Here is a 24,343-nt window from a genome sequence, read left to right on the forward strand (position 1 = left end):
TGGCCCACACCCAGTGACAGTCAGGGGTTACTCCTGGCTATGTGGTCAGAAATCACTCCTCGTTTAGTGGACCATATAGGACCCTAGGGAATCGAACCATGGTCCATCCTAGGTTTGCATATGCAAGGCAAATACCCTACCACTTGCGACACCGCTCTGTCCCCTGAACTCAATTCTTATGCATGAAAAGCAAATATTTCCCCTTTAAATACCAAACTAGAGTTTGAATTTTTAGTTATTTGGATAAAGTTATATAACGGTAAGATAAATAGATATTTCAAATGGAAATAGCTGTAATATTTCTGCTTCAGGATTTAATTATTAAAGGTTCACTTTATCCTAAAGAATAGTATCACTTTCCTCACTTTTTTTTTTTTTTTTGGTTTTTGGGTCACACCTGGCAGTGCTCAGGGGTTACTCCTGGCTCAATGCTCAGAAATCGCCCCTGGCAGGCACAGGGGACCAAGGGGATGCTGGGATTTGAACCACCGTCCTTCTGCATGAAAGGCAAACACCTTACCTCCATGCTATCTCCCCAGCACCACCTTTTTTTTTTCTTTTTCTTTTTTTCTTTTGATAACTGAAGGAGTACCCATATATTTCACTACTACAGTGGTCAAATTTTGGGTCGCTGTGTTTTTTTGAGGTTGTTTTCATCATGTGAATTATCTATTGTTGTTATTTCTTTGTTTTACTTTTGTTTGGTTTGGCTTGGTTTTGAAGGCTTTATAGGTTTAAATTATTTTATTTTAATTACTTTATTTAAGCACCATTGATACAAAATTGTTCATGGCGAGTTTCAGTTATAGAATGTACACTACCCTTCACGTCACATTTCACATCACCAATGTCCACAGTTTTCTCCATTCTCCTGCTTGCTCTGGAGCAGATATTTTACTTTTCTCTTTCTCGTTCTCCTCTATCTCTCTCATGTTTCCTTTTTTGACACTGTGGTTTTCACTGTTGTTAATGAAGGGATATTATGCATATCACTTTATCCCCTTTCAACACCAAGTTCTTGTCTAGAGTGATCAGTTCCAACTATCATTGTCTAGTGGACCTAGAAGACTTTTTCTTCAGTTTTTGTGTGTATTTCCATGTTCATGAATGAGTATGTGTTCATTTACAAATTAAATGTTATAGTGAACCTTTTTATTTTTTTACCAATTTCTATAAACTAATGTAAATATTTAACCTTTTAACATATATAAACAAAATAGATAAAGTCATTGAGTTTTTAATGAGGTAGAATTTAACCACTTCTTATTTGGTAAGACAGTGAGACTCTGGGCCTGTGTTCTTGTGTCATGTATAGTGCCTATAAAATTAACCCTCCACTTTAACTAAGATTGGGATAGGATCTAATACCTGGCATTTGAGTCTGTTGATTCAGGTACAAGATAACCAAAGTCCAGTTGAGGATATGTGAAGCAGGATGTGTCATTTCTGACATGTCCATCATCAAATAAAATAACAATGATTCATTTCAGTAATCTTTAATATATTCTGTATTTTGGCAAGGTAAAGAGGGGCTATACCTCAGTGTACTCTCTGGTCCAGTGACCTAGTATTGAGTAAAAAACTACCCTAAATTTGTTGTTGCAAAACAACATTAATCATTAACATAATATTTATCGTTGAAATTACTTTTCATTTTCTGGGGTTCTTACCAATCCACAATAACCAGCAAACATGATAATTTCTGCCTTTCCATTTTCTCATGAAAAGGTATCAAAACATACAGAGAACCATTACAACAGAGAGACCTGAAGAAGATTCTGACAGCCAAAATTGTGAACAAATCCCAGCAGGAGGTGGTGGTGGAGGTGGAGGGAGTGACTCAGAGGCTGAATCTTCTCAGTCAAGTCTTGGTATGAGAGGCGGGTTCCCAGGATTTCTGGAATGCTTTTGGTGTCAGTATAACACAATTTATAATTCTTCATAGAACTGCACCTCTGCTTAGGGGGTAAAGAGCACAATGGAACAGGCAGAGATCAGGGTGCAGGAGAAAGGCTTCACACCAATAGGCAGAAGTAACTGTCTAGGAAAGCAAACTATGACTAAAGACAATCAGGCAGATGAATTTCAGGAATTTAAGTTGAATCTGCTTGAGTGGAACTAAGATAAAAACTATTCAAGTGGCATAGAAAACTGGTATCTGAGTTTTGTTCCTGTAATGACTTATGATTGTCACAGTAATATATTAATAATTTATTTTCTTTTTAAATTAGATTAAATGAAGGCAGAAATGTTTAAGGGGAAAGAAGCTGAAACTAGGGCCTGGTGGTGTGGCTCAGTTGTAGAGCTCACAGGTATGAGGCCCTAAGTTAAATGTTTAGAGAGAAAATGAAAAGGACAGTGTGATAAAGCTTCCAAGTGCGTGGTATCCTACCAGATTTAACAAGATGAAGTATTGGGCATTTTCATGGAATCTTAATGATTATTTTAATTACCTCTATAGTATTCATTTTTATCAGATATAGTAGCTAAATTGACTACTTCAGGTATTCCTATAATTAAATTTCACTCTAAGAGAGTTCTAGGAGAATTATCAGAAAAACAGAAAGTAGATTTCTGGGTTTGATATAGGATCGGTTGACAAATGTCACAAATGCACCAACCCAGACCCAAATAGCTTAAATTTACTTGCCTTGAAATGATCTCACAGATCTGCAGGTGGACAATTAAAACTGAGTTCTTCTAGGTGATTCTGAAGATGTTGTTGCACTTATCTAAGAGTCCCTGATAAGTTGTGGCACTGAAATGGCCAGAGGCCAGGGAAACTGTGGTTTATAGTTTCTGGTTTTGTATAAAGCTAGTTTGTTGAGAGAAAAGAGAAAAAAAGAGAAGAGAGAGTATAAGAGAAAGAAGAGAGACATAAAAGACACTCCAGCCTCTTGAAGTCTTGACTCAGAACTCTAGTATGTCACATCTGCCATATTTTGCTTGAACGAGGCAAGACTGATGGTGAAATTGTGACCATTTCTGTAAATAATATATCATACCTATATATGGTAATATAAAAGGGAGGGGTGTTCAAGGTCTTTTGTAATTATAGTTATGAAAGAATATTCCCAAGGGAAATATGCTTCTATTTGGTTTGGGGACCACACGAGATGGTGCACAGGGGATATTCTTCATTCTCTGTTTAGGCACTTGGAGCCATATTTGATGCCAAGGACTCAAACCAGTATTGACAGGATACCCATTTGAGCACCTTAATTTCTACACTCAACCCTGGAAAAGATTCTTAGTTGACTTAATTTCTTTTAAATTACTCTTAACTTTTAAGATTCAAAACCACTAATGATTAACTTGTTAATTAACCCAAGTTAACTGTTTATGTTCACCATTGCCTTACACGTGACTGACACAAGTATATTATTCCCTGAAACCCAGTATCCCTCAAGCTCTATCAGGAGTAATCCCTGAGTGATGTAGAACAATCCTTATAACTATTAATTACTAATGAATATTAATTAGTAAATGATTCTTAACTGTTAAAGTGATATGACAGTTGGACAGATCACTGTGGTATATGCTTATGTCATGTGATATCTATTCAGATCTTTCTGGCAACTGATAAAATCACTATGGCATATATATGGCATATACTGTGACATTATAAAGATAGTGGTACACTCCAGTTGTATAGATGGTGGTTTGGGCAGTTATTGTGCAGAGAGAAGTACTCTGAAATGATTTGTTTTTCCAATTTTCCTCTTATCTTGCTTCACTTTTCCAGATGTAAGGAGAGAAGGGGCACTTTCTCCGGTGAATTCACAAAAAATCACCTTGCTTCTGCAGTCCCCAGCAGTCAAGTTCATCACCAACCCTGAGTTCTTCACTGTACTGCATGCCAATTATGTGAGTGCTCCAAAACAAAAAGGACACCCTGCTTACTTTCTAGCAAGACTCCAGATAGTTCTTTTGTAGTTGTATAATGAAGATGGTAGAAATTAGCCTAAGAAAAAGCAAAGACAAAAAACCCTCAACATTTTCTGTGTGTCCAAAAGAAAAAAGTGCCATTTTTGTGGTGCAAAAGAGTATAGCAGGAGTACAGGGCTTTATTCTAATAGGGACAAGAGACTTCTAAAACTTTGGATAGAATCCTAGGGAGTATTCCTATGGAGATAATTGATAACTTGAACCTAAAGTATGAAAATAATCAGGGGAAAGTAACAGACAGATGTAACACAGCTTTTAGGGTTGTGGGCATGAGTCTGGGGGTACCTGAAGTGTGGTGACAGGCAAATCAGAAAAAAGGGCCAATGGTCATAAAAAGGAGCTACTTTAGTAAACATCAGGAACCAATAATAATTATAGGAGGTTATGTCATCCAAGAATTGCCTGGGAAAAGTTTTCTTTGGCAAAGTTGTGAAAGAGGCACTGAGAGGCAGGCTGAAAAATAATTGTGGTCTAACTTAGGAAGTGACTAGGATCATGGAGAAGAATATCTCAGTATTTCTATGTGGAATCCATAAAGTTTGCCACCACTGTAATAAAGGCATGGGAAGTTAGGCTTCAAGAAAGTCTGAAACTTTTCTGTTTGGGCCCCTGAATTAGACATTGAGTCCATGGAAAAATTTTGATTAGGTGATGAAGTTATGGACAATGAAAGAGAAGACCAATATTTAGCCAATTAGTTATATTTAAGAAACTGCTGTGAAATCCAATTGGTTGAATTCAGAGTTGTTTTCCATTGGTGCAGGGTTGAGTCACCAAGAGGTACATTGATTCCAGGTTTGAAACTCTGTCCTGGCACCAGCTGGCCTTGGACAAACAAAAACCACTGTAGTAGCTTGCTCTGACTATAAGTAGTCTTTTCCTCTCTGCCTATGCAATTATACCAGCCCCATGTCTCAGGCACCTTAAAGTTGTCATCTGGCATAATTATAAATTCCTGAAGCTCTTATTTCTTCTCATCTCCCAACTACTCCACAATCAAAAGTTGCTCTGTATGGTTTAGAGGAGTGATCCTTGAAGTCTAATATTACATAAGCAGGGACTCTAAATTAGTAGAGAAGCAAACCTAGGGCACAGTATGTTGCTGGAAAATGAAGCATGTGGAAAAGAGCAGGGATCTCAGAGATGTCTATGGAGACTCAGAGAACACAGCACTTGCTGTAGGAAGGGAGCTTTTGGGATGCACCAAGAGGCCAGCGTGTCCAAGACTGCCTTGCTGTTGGGAAAGGGTGTTAAAAAACAAATGCATGTGATAGGCATATCTTTACATCCTGACCAAGATCACTGCTTCTGAGATCTCCATGTCAAGGTTCACAATAAAGTGAGGGGTGGCAATAACATTGCATCTTGTTTAAAGTGACCTGTGGTTTACCTGCCTGCTACCTCATTTGGTTCTAATGTGATCGCAGAGTGCCTACCGAGTCTTCACCAGTAGTACCTGCTTAAAGCACATGATCCTGAAAGTCCGGAGAGATGCACGCAATTTTGAACGCTACCAGCACAACAGGGACTTGGTGAATTTCATCAATATGTTTGCAGACACAAGACTGGAATTGCCCCGGGGCTGGGAAATTAAAACAGATCAGCAGGGAAAGGTGAGTGTGTTGTGTGGGTCTTTCCACAGAATAGACTCATTCCGAGGAAAACACCTGAGAGTGTGTGGGAGGAGGTTTGTGGGTAAAGAAAAATTGTGTGTCACAGATTTACTATTAGCTACCATGTGAAGGGAAGTAGTAACAATCTGAGCCAGAGTTTCTGTCCTATATCTGTAGCTTCTGATCACTGATAACAAAAATTATTAATTTTTTATCTTCCTCTCTCTATTTTTTTTTGGTTTGGGGCCTTACTCAGGGGATACTGCTGGATCTGCATTCAGAGTCCCCTTGCAGGCTCGGGGAATACTGGTATGGAACCTGGGTTGACTGTGTGCAAGGCAAACACCCTACCCACTGTGCTATTATTACTCTGGCCCCATATTCTATATTCTTGAGTGAAAACTCATGCCCAGTTGGGAACTATTGTCTATAGGTTTTTAAATTTACATTTAGGGGCCCGGAGAGATAGCACAGCGGCGTTTGCCTTGCAAGCAGCCGATCCAGGACCAAAGGTGATTGGTTCGAATCCCGGTGTCCCATATGGTCCCCCGTGCCTGCCAGGAGCTATTTCTGAGCAGACAGCCAGGAGTAACCTCTGAGCATCACCGGGTGTGGCCCAAAAACCAAAAAAAAAAAAAAATTACATTTAGAATTTCAGAGATAGTATAAGGGTTGTATAGTATAAGGCTCTTGTCTCGTGATTGACCCCAGCTTCCTCCCCAAATTTAATTGTTTCCTTGAGCACCACCCATTGAACACATAGCCAGGAATACACATTGAGCATTACTGAATGTGCCCTTGCCCAAAAAATTTAGGTTTGAACTTGAAACCAAATTCTAGTTAACAAAGTTATCATTGTTATGTCTTCTTAGACAGCAAACTTTCAGGGGGGGGGGGTAAAATTATAAGTTAAATGGGAATAGCAGTAAAAATTTGTGATTACCATTTTCCTAAGAAACCTTCACCTTAAAGCAGTCTGATAAAATAGAGATAGGAAGTTATTGACCCGGTGTAATGTTACTACCTTGTATTTTATCTTTGTGTGAACTTAACCAAAACTATCCTTTCCTAGCCTTTAGAAGTATTCATTACTTGGGCCCGGAGAGATACCACAGCAGCATTTGCCTTGCAAGCAGCCAATCCAGGACCAAAGGTGGTTGGTTCGAATCCCGGTGTCCCATATGGTCCCCTGTGCCTGCCAGGAGCTATTTCTGAGCAGACAGCCAGGAGTAACCCCTGAGCACCGCCCGGTGTGACCCAAAAACCAAAAAAAAAAAAAAAAGAAGTATTCATTACTTCACAAAGAAGCAAAAATGACATTGTGAATCTATGATCGGAAAACAGTGCTTATCATGCATATAATGCAAATCCCTACATATAATATACGTAGTCCTGAGTTTTCATGAGCTTCAGTTATTTTGAACACTATTTAGGAAATTCTGGCAAGAGTTATTCTTCCCTGATTTATTTAATGAGATGTTATTATATACAAGGAAGTATGAATTTGATGAGATTTGAGTTTTGCTCTCAGTTATTATACATAGTAGCTGTGTAACTACTTACAAACACATTTATAATGGTCCCTTTTATTCTCATTTAATGGAACATATCACAGATTTACAGTTGGCAGCCAAAATTTCTAAGGTGCATGCTGTATCCTGGGAGAATGGGGGAAAGTAGACTTAGAATTTAATGTGCTATCACAATTCATGAGCTAGAAAATAAAGGAAAACAATATAAGGATACATACACAGAGGACTGATTCATTTCATTCTAAGCATGTGCTTTCAGCCACATCATTTCACCTTTTTAGGTCTAACTTTGCATATCATAAAACTAAAATGATAATGTTTGCATCCTTTATTATTATATAACTTGAGGTAAGATTTTAAAAAAAAGCTAATATGGAAACCATGTCAGTATGAAAAATTAGTAATATTTATTCTTAGTGACATAAGATTTGTCTATTTACCAAAAATAAAAAATCCAAGCATTGAGCAAAATAAAAAAATACTCATTGTTAAAGTCTATTGAATATAGGAATAAAGAAAGAACATCTTGGACTATAACAGATTCAGCACTCTAATCAGAAAAGAATATGTGACAGAAATTAGAACACCATCACTTTCTGACACTATATAGGTAGCCAGAGAAAATTCAAGACAACTTGATCATTTTTTCCTCTTTATGACCAACCCACCTCTGCCTTCTAAACAAATTCAGAGATAATAACCTTTACTTCTAGAATATAGTTTGGAAGGAAATAGAGTTCTGGGCCTCAGTGTTTTAGTGTCTTTCAACAAGATTTATACCATTTCAGGAAGATTGTGAAAAAGAAAAATTGGCTTCTGACCATTTTGAGGAAAGAGTACACACAGCCTCCCACCAGCCTATGTGTATCTCAAGTGGTTTTGAAAATAATGGGATATATCGTTATAAAAGCATTATAATGGGCCCGGAGAGGTAGCACAGCGGTGTTTGCCTTGCAAGCAGCCGACTCAGGACCAAAGGTGATTGGTTCGAATCCCGGTGTCCCATATGGTCCCCCGTGCCTGAGCAATGCCGGGTGTGGCCCAAAAACCAAAAAAAAAAAAAAAAGCATTATAAAATACTATTATAAATAATAGGAAAATTATTTCTATTTATGGATGTTACTGTAATTTACCAGTTCATAATACAGTCATTTCTGTAATTAAGTGTTCACTTAAGTCACCATGAGGGTGACTTTTACTTCACCAGTGTCCCAATTCCGTATTTTCTACCCACCACCCTAGCCTGCCTCTAAGGAGGCACAGATATACTTTATATTGCTTGTTGCAACACAAAGGCATATGGAATTATCAAAACTTAGATTAACAAGTGTCAGTTTGAAATAATTGTTATGTCTTTGCATGGTGTTACTGAAGTCAGTGTCTATTTACTGGGATGTGGCTGGTGCTAGTTGAATCATCTGTGTTAATATTAGGTTCAATGAACTTGGTGGTCTTCTATGTAACTTTCCCATTAGGTTTCTTGTGATACTATGAGGCTGACACTACAATGAAATTTTGAGGTGTTCTATGGCGGCGTGGTCTAGGATCTATAGATCTGAAAAACTTTTGGTGGCTTGACTGTTTGGTAAGGTCAAGTTTTAGAGCTGGGCTGATATATAGAGGGTGTTGGTGTTATGGCGGGCTTCTCTGGTTTCAGGTAAAAAGGGGGATTCCAGGAAAGGGAACCAACACTCATTCTGAGACCTCCCAGGATTTTCAGCCTGTACCAGATTACCTGGAAAAAATCAGAAACTATTATTTTCTTTTGGAGCTTAGTAGAGGAGCTGGGCCATTTTTCTGCTTGGAAGATGGCAGATATGGGAGGAAGCTGCTGGTTTTTCTGGTGGCTAGTATGTGTGGGGGTTGGGATAGGGGACTTGGCTCACGCCTGTGCTGAGACTAACTGGTCTGGTCCCAGGTGAATAGGTTCAGCTACTCATATAACTTGAGTTAAGTCAGGGGACTGGGCTGTTTTTGTCAGAAGTTGTCAGATGTGGTGGTGAACTGCTGTGGCTTCAATCAAAAAGGGAAATCTGTCCCTAGCCACTCTGAGAATGCCCTAGAGTTATCACTTGAGACCAGATTAACTGGGGAAATCAGCAGTCAATAATTTCTCAGATAAGACACTTTTTTTTTTTGTTTTTGTTTTTTGGGTCACATCCGGCAGCACTCGGGGGTTACTTTTGGCTCTATGCTCAGAAATCACTCCTGGTAGGCATAGGGGACCATATGGGATGCCGGGATTCTGCATGAAAGGCAAATGCTTTACCTCCAGCCCCCAGATAAGACACTTTTTAAAATCTATCACAAATTGACATAAGAACATTTGGATTAAACAAGAGGCAGCATTACAAACAAAAAACAAAGAGAGGAAATAGGCATAAAGAAAATTGAGCTGCTATAAATTTAGCAATCTGGGTATAAATCCCAAAGAATTTTTAATAAAAATCTCTAAAAGATATGAAAAAATAGAAATGCCTGTTGTCAAATTAAAGCATATATAACCTATTAAAATAGGAGTAGTATTTATATCTTCAGATGTTATACCTTTTTGATTAAATTTATATTTTTTATTTTTTTGGTTTTTGGGTCACACTTGGCAGCGTTCAGGGGTTACTCCTGGCTCTATGCTCAGAAATCGCCCCTGGCAGGCACAGGGGACTATATGGGATGCTGGGATTCGAACCACCGACCGTCTGCATGAGAGGCAAACGCCTTACCTCCATGCTATCTCTCCAACCCCAAATTATCCTCCTTTGTTTTTTTTTGTTTGTTTGTTTTTTTGGGGGGCGGGTCACACCAGGCAGTGCTCAGGGGGTTACTCCTGGCTCTACTCTCAGAAATCGCTCCTGGCAGACTCAGGGTACCATATAGGATGCTGAAATTTGAACCACCATTCTTCTGCATGCAAGGCAAACACCTTACCTTCATGCTATTGCTCCAGCCCCTATTTTCTTTATTTATGTATTTATTTATTTTGGCCATATCCAGTGATGCTCAGGGTTACTCCTGGCTATGCACTCAGAAATCGCTCCTGGCTTGGGGGATCATATGGGATGCCGGGGGATTGATCCGCAGTCCATCCTAGGCTAGCACTTGCAAGGCAGATGCCTTACCGCTTGTGCCACCTCTCTGGCCAGAATTTATTTTTACTTGAGCTGTATGAATTCTTCATATACTATCCTGTTATATATATTTGAGTCACAAATATTTTCTCCCAATAGTTGTTTTCCTAAAACTTCAAGTATTAAAATTATGAAATCTTACTTTTTGCACAGGGATGTAACTTGTGATTGTTCAGTAATAAAATAAGTTAGAACGATTAAACCAGATTATTTAAATTGTGAAATATAAAGAAAAAGATGAAACAAAACAAAACATAATTCTTAAATTATAACAACAAATTTTACTCAACCAGTTGGTAAGAATGGATGGAAGAGAGTTGTCTGGTTGTCTGGTGCTAGATTATTACAAATGTTATGGTTGTCATACATGTGTGGTTTAATACATTTTAAGAGATAAGAATCTTTATATTTATACTCCTTAAGCTATCACAGTGTTAGGCCATAACCCAGTGTTAACTTCAACAACAACTAAAAGAATAAAATGAAAAGAATAATAAATAAATAAATAAATAAAATTAAAAATAAAAAGAATATATGGTATACACATAGCAATATTATTTAGTCTTTATAAAGAAGATGCTTCAACTACCTATGAAATATAGAGCAAAGTATATAGAAAATTTTAGAGAGAGAAGTAGTGTTTATATCTTCATATCTTGCATCCCTTTTTAATTGTTAATTTTTTATTGAGCTGCATGAGTTTCTTCACATATTATTCTTTTATATCTACTTAAAGACATTTTGTTAAATGAAATTAACCAGTAACAAAAGAGCAAATAATTGATTCATGAAAACTATCCCCAAGGTAGATGAAGGAAACATTTCACACAGTTTAAGAATTCTAACAGAGGGGCTGGAGAGATAGCATGGAGGTAGGGCCTTTGTCTTGCATGCAGAAGGATGGTGGTTCGAATCCCTGCATCCCATATCATCCCCTGAACCTGCCAGAAGCAATTTCTGAGCATAGTGCCAAGAGTAACCCCTGAGCACTACCAAATGTGACCCCCCCAAAAAAATTTTAAAAAATTAAAAAAAGAATTCTAACAGAGGGGCCAGAGTGGTAAGGTGTAAATCATCTGCTTTGCATGTGCTAGCCTAGGACAGACCATGATTTGATTCCCCAGCATCCCATATGATCCCCCAAGCCAGAAGCGATTTCTGAGTGCATAGCCAAGAGTAATCCCTGAACATCATCAGGTGTGGCAAAACAAACAAACAAACAAAAAGCGAAAAAAAAAACCAAAACAAAACAAAACAAACAAACAAAAAAAAGAATTCTAACAGAAAGAGAAAAATATATATATCTTCGGCCATGGTGTTTCCAGCTGCCTGAGACTAGATTTCATCTGTGTTCCTGCCAGCAATCCTGCCTGCTTCAGAGGTGGGTCGAGACTTACACACACTGATTCCTGCTGGTTTCTGCTGAGTATCAGAGAGCGCAGAAGCCATCTTGGGCCATGGTGTTTCCAGCTGCCTGAGACTGGATTTCATCAGCATTTCTGCAGGAGATCCTGCCTGCTACAGAGAGTTCTTGGCTGGCTCCGCCCTCCTGCTGTGCCTTGGAAGACCCTGAGGACTTGAAGAGACCCAAAGAAAAACACCCCAAGACACATCCTTGTTACAATGACAAATCCCACAGATAGAGATAGAATACTGAAAGCAGCAAAATCAAAAAGGGAAATTACATTCAAAGGAGGATCCTTAAGACTTACAGCAGATATGTCACAAGAAACTCTCAAGGCCATAAGACAGTGGTGGGGTATTGTGACAAGACTGAATGAAATGAATGTCTCACCGAGAATACTGCACCCAGCCCCACTCACGTTCAGGTTTGAAGGAAGGATACATAGCTTCATGTATAAACAACAGCTCAGAAACTTTACAGATGAAAAACCAGCCTTAAAGGGAAAACTGAAAGGTCTACTTTGACAAGACAGACCAACAAACACAGCAAACTTATCTACAAAGATGACATTAAATCCTATGACAATCATCTCCCTCAATGTCAATGGACTAAATTCATCAATTAAAAGACACAGAGTGGCAAAATGGGTCAAAAATATGAATCCAACCTTCTGCTGCCTACAAGAAACACACCTGAATAATCAGAACAAATATAGACTCAAAATCAAAAGTTGGAGGAAAATCATCCAAACAAACAACACCCTCAAAAAATCAATGGCCTTTTTATACAGCAATAATGATAGGGAAGAGATGGAAGTTAAGAAGGCAATCCCATTCACATTAGTGCCACACAAACTCAAATATCTTGGAGTCAACTTGACCAAAGACGTGAAGGACCTATACAAAGAAAACGATAAAGCCCTGCTCCAAGAAATAAGAGAGGACACATGGAAATGGAAATACATACCCTGCTCATGGATTGGAAGGATTAGCATCATTAAAATGGCAATACTCCCCAAAGCATTATACAGATTTAATGTGATTCCCTTAAAAATACCCATGACATTCTTCAAAGAACTGGATCAAACACTTATGAAGTTCATCTGGAACAATAAACATCCTCGAATAGCTAAAGTACTCCTAGGGAAAAGGAAAATGGGAGGCATTACTTTCCCCAACATTAAACTGTACTAAAAAGCAATAGTCATCAAAACAGCATGGTATTGGAATAAAGACAGACCCTCAAATCAGTGGAATAGGCTTGAGTTCTCAGACATTGTCCACCAGACATACAATTACCTAATTTTTGGCAAAGGAGCAAGAAAGCCTAAGTAGATTAGGGAAAACCTCTTCAACAAGTGGTGCTGGAAGAACTGGTTAGCCACTTGCAAAAAAGCGAACATAGACCCCCCCCCAGTTAACATCATGTACGAAGGTTAAATTCAAATGGATTAAAGACCTTGATATCAACCATGATACCATAAGGTATATAGAACAACATGTCAGTAAAACACTCCATGACATTGAGACTAAAGGAATCTGCAAGGAGGAAACTGCACTTTCCAAACAAGTGGAAACAGAGATAAACAGATGGGAATACATTAAGCCAAGAAGCTTCTGCACTTCAAAAGAAATAGTGCCCAGGATACAAGAGCCACCCACTGAGTGGGAGAAACTTCACCCAATACCCATCAGATAAGGGACTAATCTCCAAAATATACAGGGCACTGACAGAGTTTAACAAGAAAAAAAAATCTAATCTCATCAAAAAATGGGGAGAAGAAATGAACAGACACTTTGACAAAGAAGAAATACAAATGGCCAAAAGGCACATGAAAAAATACTCCTCGTCACTAATCATCAGCGGGATGCAAATCAAAACAACAATGAGATACCATCTCACACCACAGAGATTGGCACACATCACAAAGAATGAGAACAATCAGTGCTGGCAGGGATGTGGAGAGAAAGGAACTCTTATCCACTGCTGGTGGGAATGCTGTCTAATCCAACCCCTATGGAAAGCGATATGGAGATTCCTCCAAAAACTGGAAATTGAGCTCCCATTTAACCCAGCTATTCCACTCCTAGGGATATACCCTAGGAACACAAGAATACAATACAAAAATTCCTTCCTCACACCTATATTTATTGCAGCACTATTCACAATATCCAGGCTCTGGAAACAACCAAGATGCCCTTCAACAGACGAATGGCTAAAGAAACTGTGGTACATATACACAATGGAATATTATGCAGCCATCAAGAGAGATGAGATCATGAAATTTTCCTATACGTGGATGTACATGGAATCTATCATGCTGAGTCAAATAAGTCAGAGGGGGAGAGAGAGATGCAGAATAGACTCACTCATCTATGGGTTTTAAGAAAAATAAAAGTCATTTTTGCAACAGTCCTGAGATAATGAGAGAAGGGCTGGAACTTCCAGCTCACTTCATGAAGCTCACCACAAGGAGTGGTGAGTGCAGTTATAGAAATAACTACACAGAGAACTACCATAACCATGTGAATGAATGAGAGAACTGGAAAGCCTGTCTAGAGTACAGGTGGGGGTGTGGAATGGAGGGAGATTTGGTACATTGGTGGTGGGAATGTTGTACTGGTGAATGGGGGTGTTCTTTACATGACTGAAACCTAATCACAATCATATTTGTAATCAAGGTGTTTAAATAAAGATATTATTAAAAAAAGAAAAAATATATCTCATCTTCTCCATATTGTTAGGTTAACTTTTGTCTCTTTTTCATGATAGAATTAAAAGCATCTTGAGAGAAGATATGTTTGTTATGCTTATTAATGCAACTCAGTTATCATAGATTAATGATTGGCTGTAAGAGACACAGAAAATCCTAAGAAACAAAAATTGATTGAGTAAAGGTAATTAAATGTTAAAAATAAAGTTTTTGATATTTAAAACTATTTTTCACATAGGAAATTTCTTTTGTTAGTTTTTGGGCCACACTTGATGATGCTCAGGGGTTACTCCTGGATATGCACTCAGAAATTGCTCCTGGCTTGGGGGACCATATGGGATGCCGAGGATGGAACCAAGGTTTGTCCTGGGTCAGCCACATTCAAGGCAAATGTGCTACTGAATTTCAATACAAGTAATTCAAATAAATTATTTACAACATATTCTGAATTGTCTGAGGTTTTTAAACTCAATAGTATATGACTATGATAATTGGAATGTTACTTACCAACAAAATTAGGCAAGTTTCTAATTTCCCAACGATAACTAAATAAGAAATTCCTACAGGTAATAACTACAGTTTATTAATGAGAAGATGTAGGTCCAATAATTATATTTTAGGCAATTATTATAATTCAGGTGTAAAGGTCCTACAAAAGCAAACTTATACAAACATTCCAATTTTATTCTGTGGAACCCTAGAGATAGTTCAGTGATCCAAGTTCTAGCCCCAATATCACATGATTTTAATCTAATGACTTTAATATCACACACCGGTATTTTTAGAAAATCTGTTGATTATATATGCCCAGAGAAAATCTGCATCCTCCTGTACTCATAATGAATCATCTGACTGTTTTACTAAATATTGCAGGATTGGCTCCCAACCCTTTTAGTGCTACTTAGGACTTCTTTCCCCACCCTTCTCCAAAATAGAGTTTATAATTTCTTTCACTCTTTTTTTTTTTTTTGGGGGGTTTTGGGTCACACCCGGCGTTGCTCAGGGGTGACTCCTGGCTGTCTGCTCAGAAATAGCTCCTGGCAGGCACGGGGGACCATATGGGACACCGGGATTCGAACCAACCACCTTTGGTCCTGGTTCGGCTGTTTGCAAGGCAAACACCGCTGTGCTATCTCTCCGGGCCCTTCTTTCACTCTTTTAAGAAAATATTAAAGATCTCAAATGAAGCAGAACAGAAAATCAGGATGGGAAACACAATAGTATAAAAGAAATAGTTATGAATCTATAAATCAACCACATACTAAGCATTTAATAGTGTATTTAATTAATGTATACAAATCATTAGTGTTAAAATGCTTTAGAATAAAAATGCTTCAAAATATGGATAAAGGTATATAATAAAAATGGTGTACTTGTCGCCCCTACCCATGAGAGAATGCACACCTTGCTGGCCCTAGACCACCCAGAGGCCAGAAACCAGTTCCACTGTTCCAAACTGATGGCTGCTAATGTAGGCAAAAGATAATTCCTCACTCTCAATAGAGCTTCCTCAAAGATCTCCCTGCCAGTAAGGGAGCCACCAAGAATGAAGAGGAAAAGAAGCACTCTTAGTATAAAGCAGCATAGAAACTCACCATAGATAGTGAGTGGGTGAAAATTTTAATTCTGAGGAATTAATCAGTAACAGTGACCTACGTAATCTCTCCATAAAGGACTTTAGAATGGAAATGCTTAGGATTTTTTTATTAATATTTTTATTTAAACACCTTGATTACTACTTGATTAGTAGTTGGGTTTCAGTCATGTAAAGATCACCCCCCCTTCACCAGTGCAACATTCCCATCACCAATGTCCCAAATCTCCCTCCTTCCCACCCAACCCTGCCTGTACTCTAGACAGATTTTCTACTTCTCTCATTTATTCACATTTTTTCCGCCTCCCCCCTATTCACATTGTTATGATAGTCCTCAGTGTAGTTATTTCTCTAACTGTACTCACCACTCTTTGTGGTGAGCTTCATGTCGTGAGCTGGACCTTCCAGCCCTCCTTTCTTTTTTTTTTTATTTTTTATTTTTGGTCCACACCTGTTGATGCTCAGGGGTTACTCCTGGCTATATACTCAGAAATTACCCCTGGCTTAGGGAGACCATATGGGACACCGGGGATCGAACCATGGTCCATCCTAGGCTAGTGCTTGTAAGTCAGATGCCTTACCTGTAGCACCACCTTTCCGGCCCCATCCAGCCCTCCTTTCTTTGTCTCTGAGAATTATTGCAAAAATGTTTTTTATTTTTCTTAAAACCCATAGATGAGTGAGATTATTCTGCATCTATCTATCTCATGCTTAGGATGTTTAAAGTGCTCAAAGAAACCATGGAATGGATAGCCAATAAAACACAAGAGAATATGGGAATATAAATGAGACAACTAAAGACAGAAATGCCAGAACTGAAAAATTGGTAGGTAAAATGAAAAACTCACTGGAAGGCCTCCCAACCAAAATAACAGCTGTTGAGAACAAACCATTAATCTGGAAGGTGAAGTACAGAAATCCTCTATACAAAAAAGAAAATGAAAAAAAAAAGCCTAAATATAAATTAACAACTGACAAGAAAATTTAAGGATGAGTTCAAGAGAAACAACACAATAACCATACCAGAGACCAGAAGAAAATCCTTATGAAGAAGCAATAGTCAAAGACATCATAGATGAGAAATTCCCAGAGCTGAAGTGTACATTCAGCCACATTCAGGAGAGCCTAATGGTAGCAGTTAAAAGATCCAAATAAAAATGTTTGAGACAAATATTAATCATAATGACTATAACTGCTGATGGAGATTTAATACTGAAATTACATATACAGGAACATCTTTACGATTTAGTAAGAAAACTATCAATAAAATTATACCTCACCAATAATATTTACCCAGCCAGACTCTCAAATTTGAATGAATGATACACAACCTCAACTCATTGTAAGAAATAGCTTAAGGACTTTCCAAGAACATAAGTGACTACTTTAAGATAAGATAAATCCCACAAATGTGCCGAACTACAGAAATCTGTTGCACAACTTCATGATAATAACCTGCCTTAGTCAATAGGATAAATGCATGGATTAAGAGAAAGAGAGTCAGCCTGGATAAGAAAAATTAAACCCAACATTCTTCTGCAGAAATGCATTTGTGTGAATAGTCATCATGTAAATACAATCAGGCTTACAAGATAATTCTTCAAGAAAATATTTCATTTAGAAATATTTCAACGTCAAAAAAGTTATGAAACAATAGGACCATTTTTTGGTGATCAAGGGATATGTACATCAGGAAGAACTTACACTCCTAATCACATATGTATCTTATGAGGGACCAGCAAAATACATGAAATAACTACTAATATACTTAAAGAAAGACATTGATAGCGAAACAGAAATAGTTGGAAACTTCAATACCACTCTTGATAGATGAAGTAAACTAAACTCAGTAAGGAAATACTTGCTTTGAAAGAAGAAATAGCTTAGTAGAAATATTTCAGAATTTTTATATCGCAAAATCTGAATACACATTCTTCTCCAATGCCATGAAATATCCTCCAAGACAGAACACATGCTAGGATACAGTAAAGACTTTTATAACACAAAATGTACCTCCATAATATAGAGTATAGAAACTATATTCTCAAACTGCAACTGAAAATAGATTTAACCACAAACAGAAGTGGAGAGTTAACTCAAATACCTGGAAATTAAGCAGCTAACTATGAAATAAACAATGAGTCCGATGAAGTCGAAGAGTAAATCAAAAGATTTCTGGAAACAAAAAAGTAAAAAGACACATCATACCAAAACTTATGGGCAACAGAAAAAGTGATGTTAAAAGGAAAGTTCAGTACTATGCTAGAATTCCTCATAAAGGAAGAAAGCTATTTGAATAAGTTGAGTACACAACTTAAGAAACTGAAATGGAGCCCAGAGAAAACACAAGGAAGGAAATAATTAAACTTGAGCAGAAATTGAAGAACACAGACTCAAACTCAAAGGTAGGAACATAATAATTCAAGCAAACAACTTTCTTATAAAGGCTGGAGTGGCCATACTAGGTACGGATGACACAGACTTTAGACTTAAAAAGTTATAAGAAATGGAGATAGACATTCCTTAATTATTAAGGGATATGTATAGTAGGAAGAAATCATATTTCTAAACATATACACACCCAATGAGGGATGAGCAAAATACTTAAATCAACTGCTGACAAACTTGAAGGAAGGTATCAATAACACAATAATAGTGGGAAACTTCAATACTACCTTGTCACTACCACTTGATAGGTTCAACCAGGCTGAAATCTAACAAGAATATATTAGCACTGAAAGAAATAATGGAAAAAATTGACCTAATAGATATACATAGGGTTCTTCATGCCAAAAAAAATGGATACAAATTCTCCTACAATATACAAGGCTTATTATCCTAAATAGATCAAATGCTAGTCCATAAAACATACCTACATAAAAGAAAGATAATAGAAATTGTAATACTACCTTCTCAGATCATAATGTACTGAAATTAGAAGTAAATATAAAGCAGACACTGAGGATAAGTTTTTACACCTGGAAATTAAACAGCTCACTATTGAACAACCAGTGGGCCAGAGACAAAATCAAAGAAGAAATCAAAAGATTCCTGGAAACAAACAAGAATGATGACACAAGTTATCAGAATTGGTGTAACACACTAAAGCAATACTAAGAGGAAAATTTCATCAGGAAGAAAGAAGGAACCTACATAAATATCTTAATAGCACAGCTTAGAAAACTGGAAAGTGATCAACAAAATGAACCAAAAAATAGGAAGACTGAGGAAATAATAAAGCTTAGAGCAGAAATCAACAATGGGAAATTCAAAAACAATCCAAAAAAATCAATGAAAGCAAGAATTGATTCTTTAAAAAAAATAAACAAAATCTATAAACCACTAGCAAAACTCACAAAAAAAAGGAAGAGAGAAAATAAACCAAATTAGATATGAAAAGGGGAGATTACTACAGATACTACAGAAATTCAAAGGCTAATTAGAGACTACATTGAAGTCAGATACTACTACTACTCTCCCACAAAACATGAGAACCTGGAAAAAATGGATAAAATCTTGGACTATTAGAACTTTCCAATATTTTTTTTTTTTTTTGGTTTTTGGGCCACACCCGGTGACGCTCAGGGGTTACTCCTGGCTATGCGCTCAGAAGTCGCTCCTGGCTTGGGGGACCATATGGGACGCCGGGGGATCGAACCGCGGTCCGTCTCCTAGGCTAGCGCAGGTAAGGCAGGCACCTTACCTCGAGCGCCACCGCCCGGCCCAACTTTCCAATATTGAACCAAGATGATCTAGCATATGTGAACAGACCCATAACTATTGAGGAAATTAAGATGGTAAAAGTCATCCCTCAAACAAAAGCCCAGGCCCACATGGATTCATTAACTAATTCTTTCAAACCTTCCAAAAGGACCTACTTCCTCTACTTTTCAGGCTTTTCCAGGAACTTGAAGAAACAAAAACACTCCCAAATAGTTTTTAGAAGATAACATCACCCTGATTCTAAAACCAGATAGAGATGCCACAAAAAAAAAAAAAAAGAGAGAATTACGGACCAATATCAATGATGAACACAGATACAAAAATCCTTAACGAAATCCTAGAAAATAGGATCCAATGCTTCATTAAGAAAGTCATATACCATGACCAAAGAGGATTCATTCTGGAAATGCAAAAGTAGTCCAACATACACAGGTCAATCAACTTAATACACCACATCAAAAAAAGGAAAATAAAAAACTACACAATCATATCAATAGATGTAAAGAAATCATTTGATAAGGTCCAACACCTACAAAGACCTTTTGAAAGAATAGAATTGTACAGTAAGGTAGGAGGCTACAAAGTTCACAACAAAATGTCCAAGGAGATATTTTTTTAAAAAGCTACTTTCAAGGTACTTTCTGAGGTACAGTTTGAACGAGATTCTTATTAAAAAAAAATCTCCGAAACAAAAAATAAAAGAGAATACCTAGTTTTGTGGGCTGGTACAATAATACAGTGAGTAGAGCATTTTTCTTGCACATGATAACCCTGGTTCAATTTTCAGCATCCCACATAGTCCCAAATCTATCAGTAGTAATTTCTGAGTACAGAGCCAGTAATAACCGTTGAGCACCACTATGTGTGTCTCTGCCCCCCAAAGAAGAATATCCCATGCTTCCATGGATGTATTGAGAAAGGAACTCTAATTCCTGCTGATGGAGTATTGATTGGTTCATCCTGGAAAACAATATAGATATTCCTAAAGCTGATTTATTAATCTTTTTTCCCAAAGTTTAAAATTCTTTCCTTAAGATTGTTTAAAATAATGTTTTTCATTGAGTCACGATGAAGTACACAGTTACAAAGGTGTTCATGATTGAGTTTCAGTCATACAATATATAACACACTTTATTGGTGCACATTTCCTGATACCAAAGTCCATAGTTTCTCTCCCTTTTTCTTCCTGGTTATGTGGCAAGCACTTTTCCTCTCTATCTCATCATTTTCCTTTTTAGAACTGTGGTGTGCATTATTGTTACTGAAGGAGTATCATGCATATACATATCACTTTATCTTCTTACAGCACCCAGTTCTTGGCCAGAGTGATCACTTTCAACTATCATTGTAATAATAGTCCCTTCTCTGCCCCAACTTTCTTAACCCACTATTTATGGCAAGTTTCCTACCACAAACTGATCCTCTTGTCTATTGTTTCTGACTTTTGTAGCCATACTATATTTTTTATATTCCATAAATGTGTGCTCATTCTATGTCTGTCCTCCCTCTGAATCATTTTTTAGCATAATACTCCATTTACATCCAGTTATAAATAAATTTTATGACTTCATTTTTTTTAACACCTGTGTATTCCATTGTGTAGATGTATCAGAGTTGTTTTTTTTTTAAATCCACTTGTGTTCAAGTGCTCTTGAACACTTGGGGTTATTTCCAGATTCTGCCTATTCTGTGAATAGTGCTTCAATGAAATAGGAATTCAGTGGACTTTTCTACACTATGCTATGATATATTCTAAGGTGTGATATTATAGGGTCATATGGAAGCTAAATTTCCATTGTATATATGCATCACGATTTTTTTAGCCATTATTCTGTTGTCAGGCATCTGGGTTTTAACTACTGTAAATAGCGCTGCAATGAGTATAGGTGTGCAGAAGTCTTTTTTGTATTGTGTATTTCAGTTCTAGCGTATATTTTTAGGAGAGGTTTAGGATTTTTGATTATCATTTTAATTTCTTAAATAGTGATGGGTCTGTTTAGATATGTTAGATCATCCTAATACAACTGTGGAAGATTATAAGAGACCACGAATTTGTCCATTTTTTAGATTCTCAAGTTTTATGACATAGAGTTTCTCAAAATAGTCTCTTATTACCCTTTTAACTGAAATAACAGGTCTGGAAAGCTCAGTAGATGAAATGAAAACCTCACTGGAAAGCCTCTCCAACAAGGTAATAGCAGCTAAGGATAGAAACAGTTATCTGAAAGATCAGATGCATAACAATTTCATGCAGCAGAAGAGACTGGAAAAGAGCCTTAAAGCAGGGGATCATACAATGAAAAAATTACTCAAAGAATGTGAACAGATGAAAATAGAAGTCTTTGATAAACCCAAGAAACCAACACACAAATCATTGGTGTTCCAGAGAACCAGGAATAAAATCCCCAAGAAGAATCAGCAGTCAAGAACATAATTGAAGAGAAAAACACAGAGCTAAAGACAGCGTGCAACCAAATATGTCTGAAAAGTACCAGCTAGAAGAGATCCAAAGAAAAACACCCAAGATAAATACATTCTAGTGACGATAATGAATCCCATAGATAGGGATAGAATACTGAAAGCATCAAGATCAAAAAGGGAAATTACATTCAAAGGAGTATTCTTAAGATTTATAGCAGACCTGTCACAAGAAACTCTCAAGGCCAGAAGGCAGTGGTTGGCTATAATGACAAAATTTAACAAAGTGAATGCTTTGTCTAGAATATTGCACACAGCCAGCCTCACTTTCAGGTCTGAAGGAAGTATACATAGCTTCACAGATAAACAACAGCTCAGAAAATTTAGACTCAAAACCATCCTTAAAAGAAAAACTGAAGGTCGAGTTTAAGACAAGGCAAACCAACTGACACACCAAACTTCTACACAGATATGTCATTAATCCCAAGACAACTATCTTTCACAATGTCAATGGACTAAATGCACCTGTTAAGAGACACAGAGTGGCAAAATGGATCAAAAAGCTGAATACAACTTTGTGCTGCCTACAAAAACAAATCTGAATAGTCAGAACAAACATAGACTCAAAATAAAAATTGAAGGAAAATCATTCAAGCAAACAACTCCCTTTAAAAAAGCTGGAGTGGCCATATTAATATCAGATGACAACTTTTTTCCCCACCCAAATGACACAAACTTTTTTTTTTTTTTTTTTGACACAAACTTTAAACTCAAAAAGTTATAAGGGACAAAGATGTACATTTTTTTTACTAATCAATGGATATGTACAACAGGAAGAAATCACACTTCCTAACATATACACACCCACTGAAGGACCAGAAAAATATTTAATACAATTATTGACAAATCTGAAAGAAGTCATCAATAGCAACACAGTAATAGTGGGAGACCTTAACACTGCCTTGTCACCCCTTGATAGGTCAACCAGCCTGATCCCAATAGGAATATACTAGCTCTGAAAAGAAAAATGGAAGAAAGTGAACTAGTAGATATATATATAGGGCTCTCCACCCCCAGAAAACTGAATACACAATCTTCTCCAATGTACATGAATCATTTTCCAGGATAGACCACATGCTGGCCCATAAAACATATCTCTGTAAAGTCAAGAGGATAGAAATTGTACAGACTACCTTCTCAGATCACAAGGCAGTGAAATTAGAAATGAACCACAAAGGGACACAGAAGAAAACTCTAACTCCTGGAAAATAAATAGCACAGTACTCAACAACCAGTGCATCTTGGATGAAAGAAGAGGAAATCAAAACATTCCTGGAAACAAATGACAATGAAGACACAAGTTATCAGAATTAATGTGACACATCAAAAATGATATTAAGAGAATGTTGCACTGGTGAAGGGGGGTGTTCTTTGCATGACTGAAACCCAACTACAATCATATTTGTAATCAAACTGTTTAAATAAAGATATACAAAATAAAAATAAAAAGAGAAAAATTTATAGCTTTACAAGCACACATCAGGAAGGAAGAAGGGGCCTATATAAATAGCTTAATAGCACAACTTTTAAAATTAGAAAAATGATCAACAAATGGTGAAGGGTCACATTCTCTCCTAGATTAGTTGAGGCTTGATCCCCAAAGAGCTCTCAGAGTGGAGAAGTGATTCCCATATCCCTGCTCCCACAGGACAGGGAAGCAATTCTGACAGTATCTATCTGCAGAAAATAATCCACACAGACAAGAGGGTAAAAAAAAGGTGAAAAGATCGGACACAGAATCCATTGTCAGCCTGCCAGCAGCTCCAAAAATCAAGAGCTCACTAGCCAACTGCAAAAAAGACCCTGACTTTCCACCTCATCACCTATTTATTTGGATCTGAACAGTTCCCCCCACCTGGAAGGTCGTAGGTGGGAAAGCAGGCAGGGAAATATTATAAAAGCCTCTAAATACTTAACAATATAGAACCAAAAAAAGGTAGGCAAGAGGAAATAACAAAGCTTAGAACCGAAATCAATAAAATGGAAATAAGAAAAATCTGAAAGATCAACAAAAGCAAAAGTTGGTTCTTTGAAAAATAAGCAAGATTGATAAACCACTAGCAAAACTCACAAAGAAAAGGAGAGTGAGAAACTTAATAAACCAGATTAGAAATGAAAATGGGGGTATTACTACATATACTGCAGAGATTCAAAAGATAATCAGAGTCTATTTTGAGAAACTCTATGCCACAATAGATGAGAACCTGGAAGA

At 37.2% G+C, this 24,343-nt stretch overlaps 1 protein-coding gene across 1 annotated transcript in view; it reads left to right on the forward strand.

Moving 5' to 3' along the window:
* The window catches only part of HECW1 (HECT, C2 and WW domain containing E3 ubiquitin protein ligase 1), a 328,209-nt gene that overhangs the window by 183,279 nt on the left and 120,587 nt on the right, over positions 1-24,343 (forward strand). The window contains exons 13-15 of the mRNA XM_049775686.1: positions 1,729-1,871; positions 3,746-3,867; positions 5,376-5,561. Of these exons, the coding sequence (XP_049631643.1) occupies positions 1,729-1,871; positions 3,746-3,867; positions 5,376-5,561 (451 nt within the window). The remainder of the gene's footprint in view (positions 1-1,728; positions 1,872-3,745; positions 3,868-5,375; positions 5,562-24,343) is intronic.

This window comes from Suncus etruscus, chromosome 6, assembly GCF_024139225.1.
Source record: "Suncus etruscus isolate mSunEtr1 chromosome 6, mSunEtr1.pri.cur, whole genome shotgun sequence".
Classification (NCBI taxonomy): Eukaryota; Metazoa; Chordata; class Mammalia; order Eulipotyphla; family Soricidae; genus Suncus; species Suncus etruscus.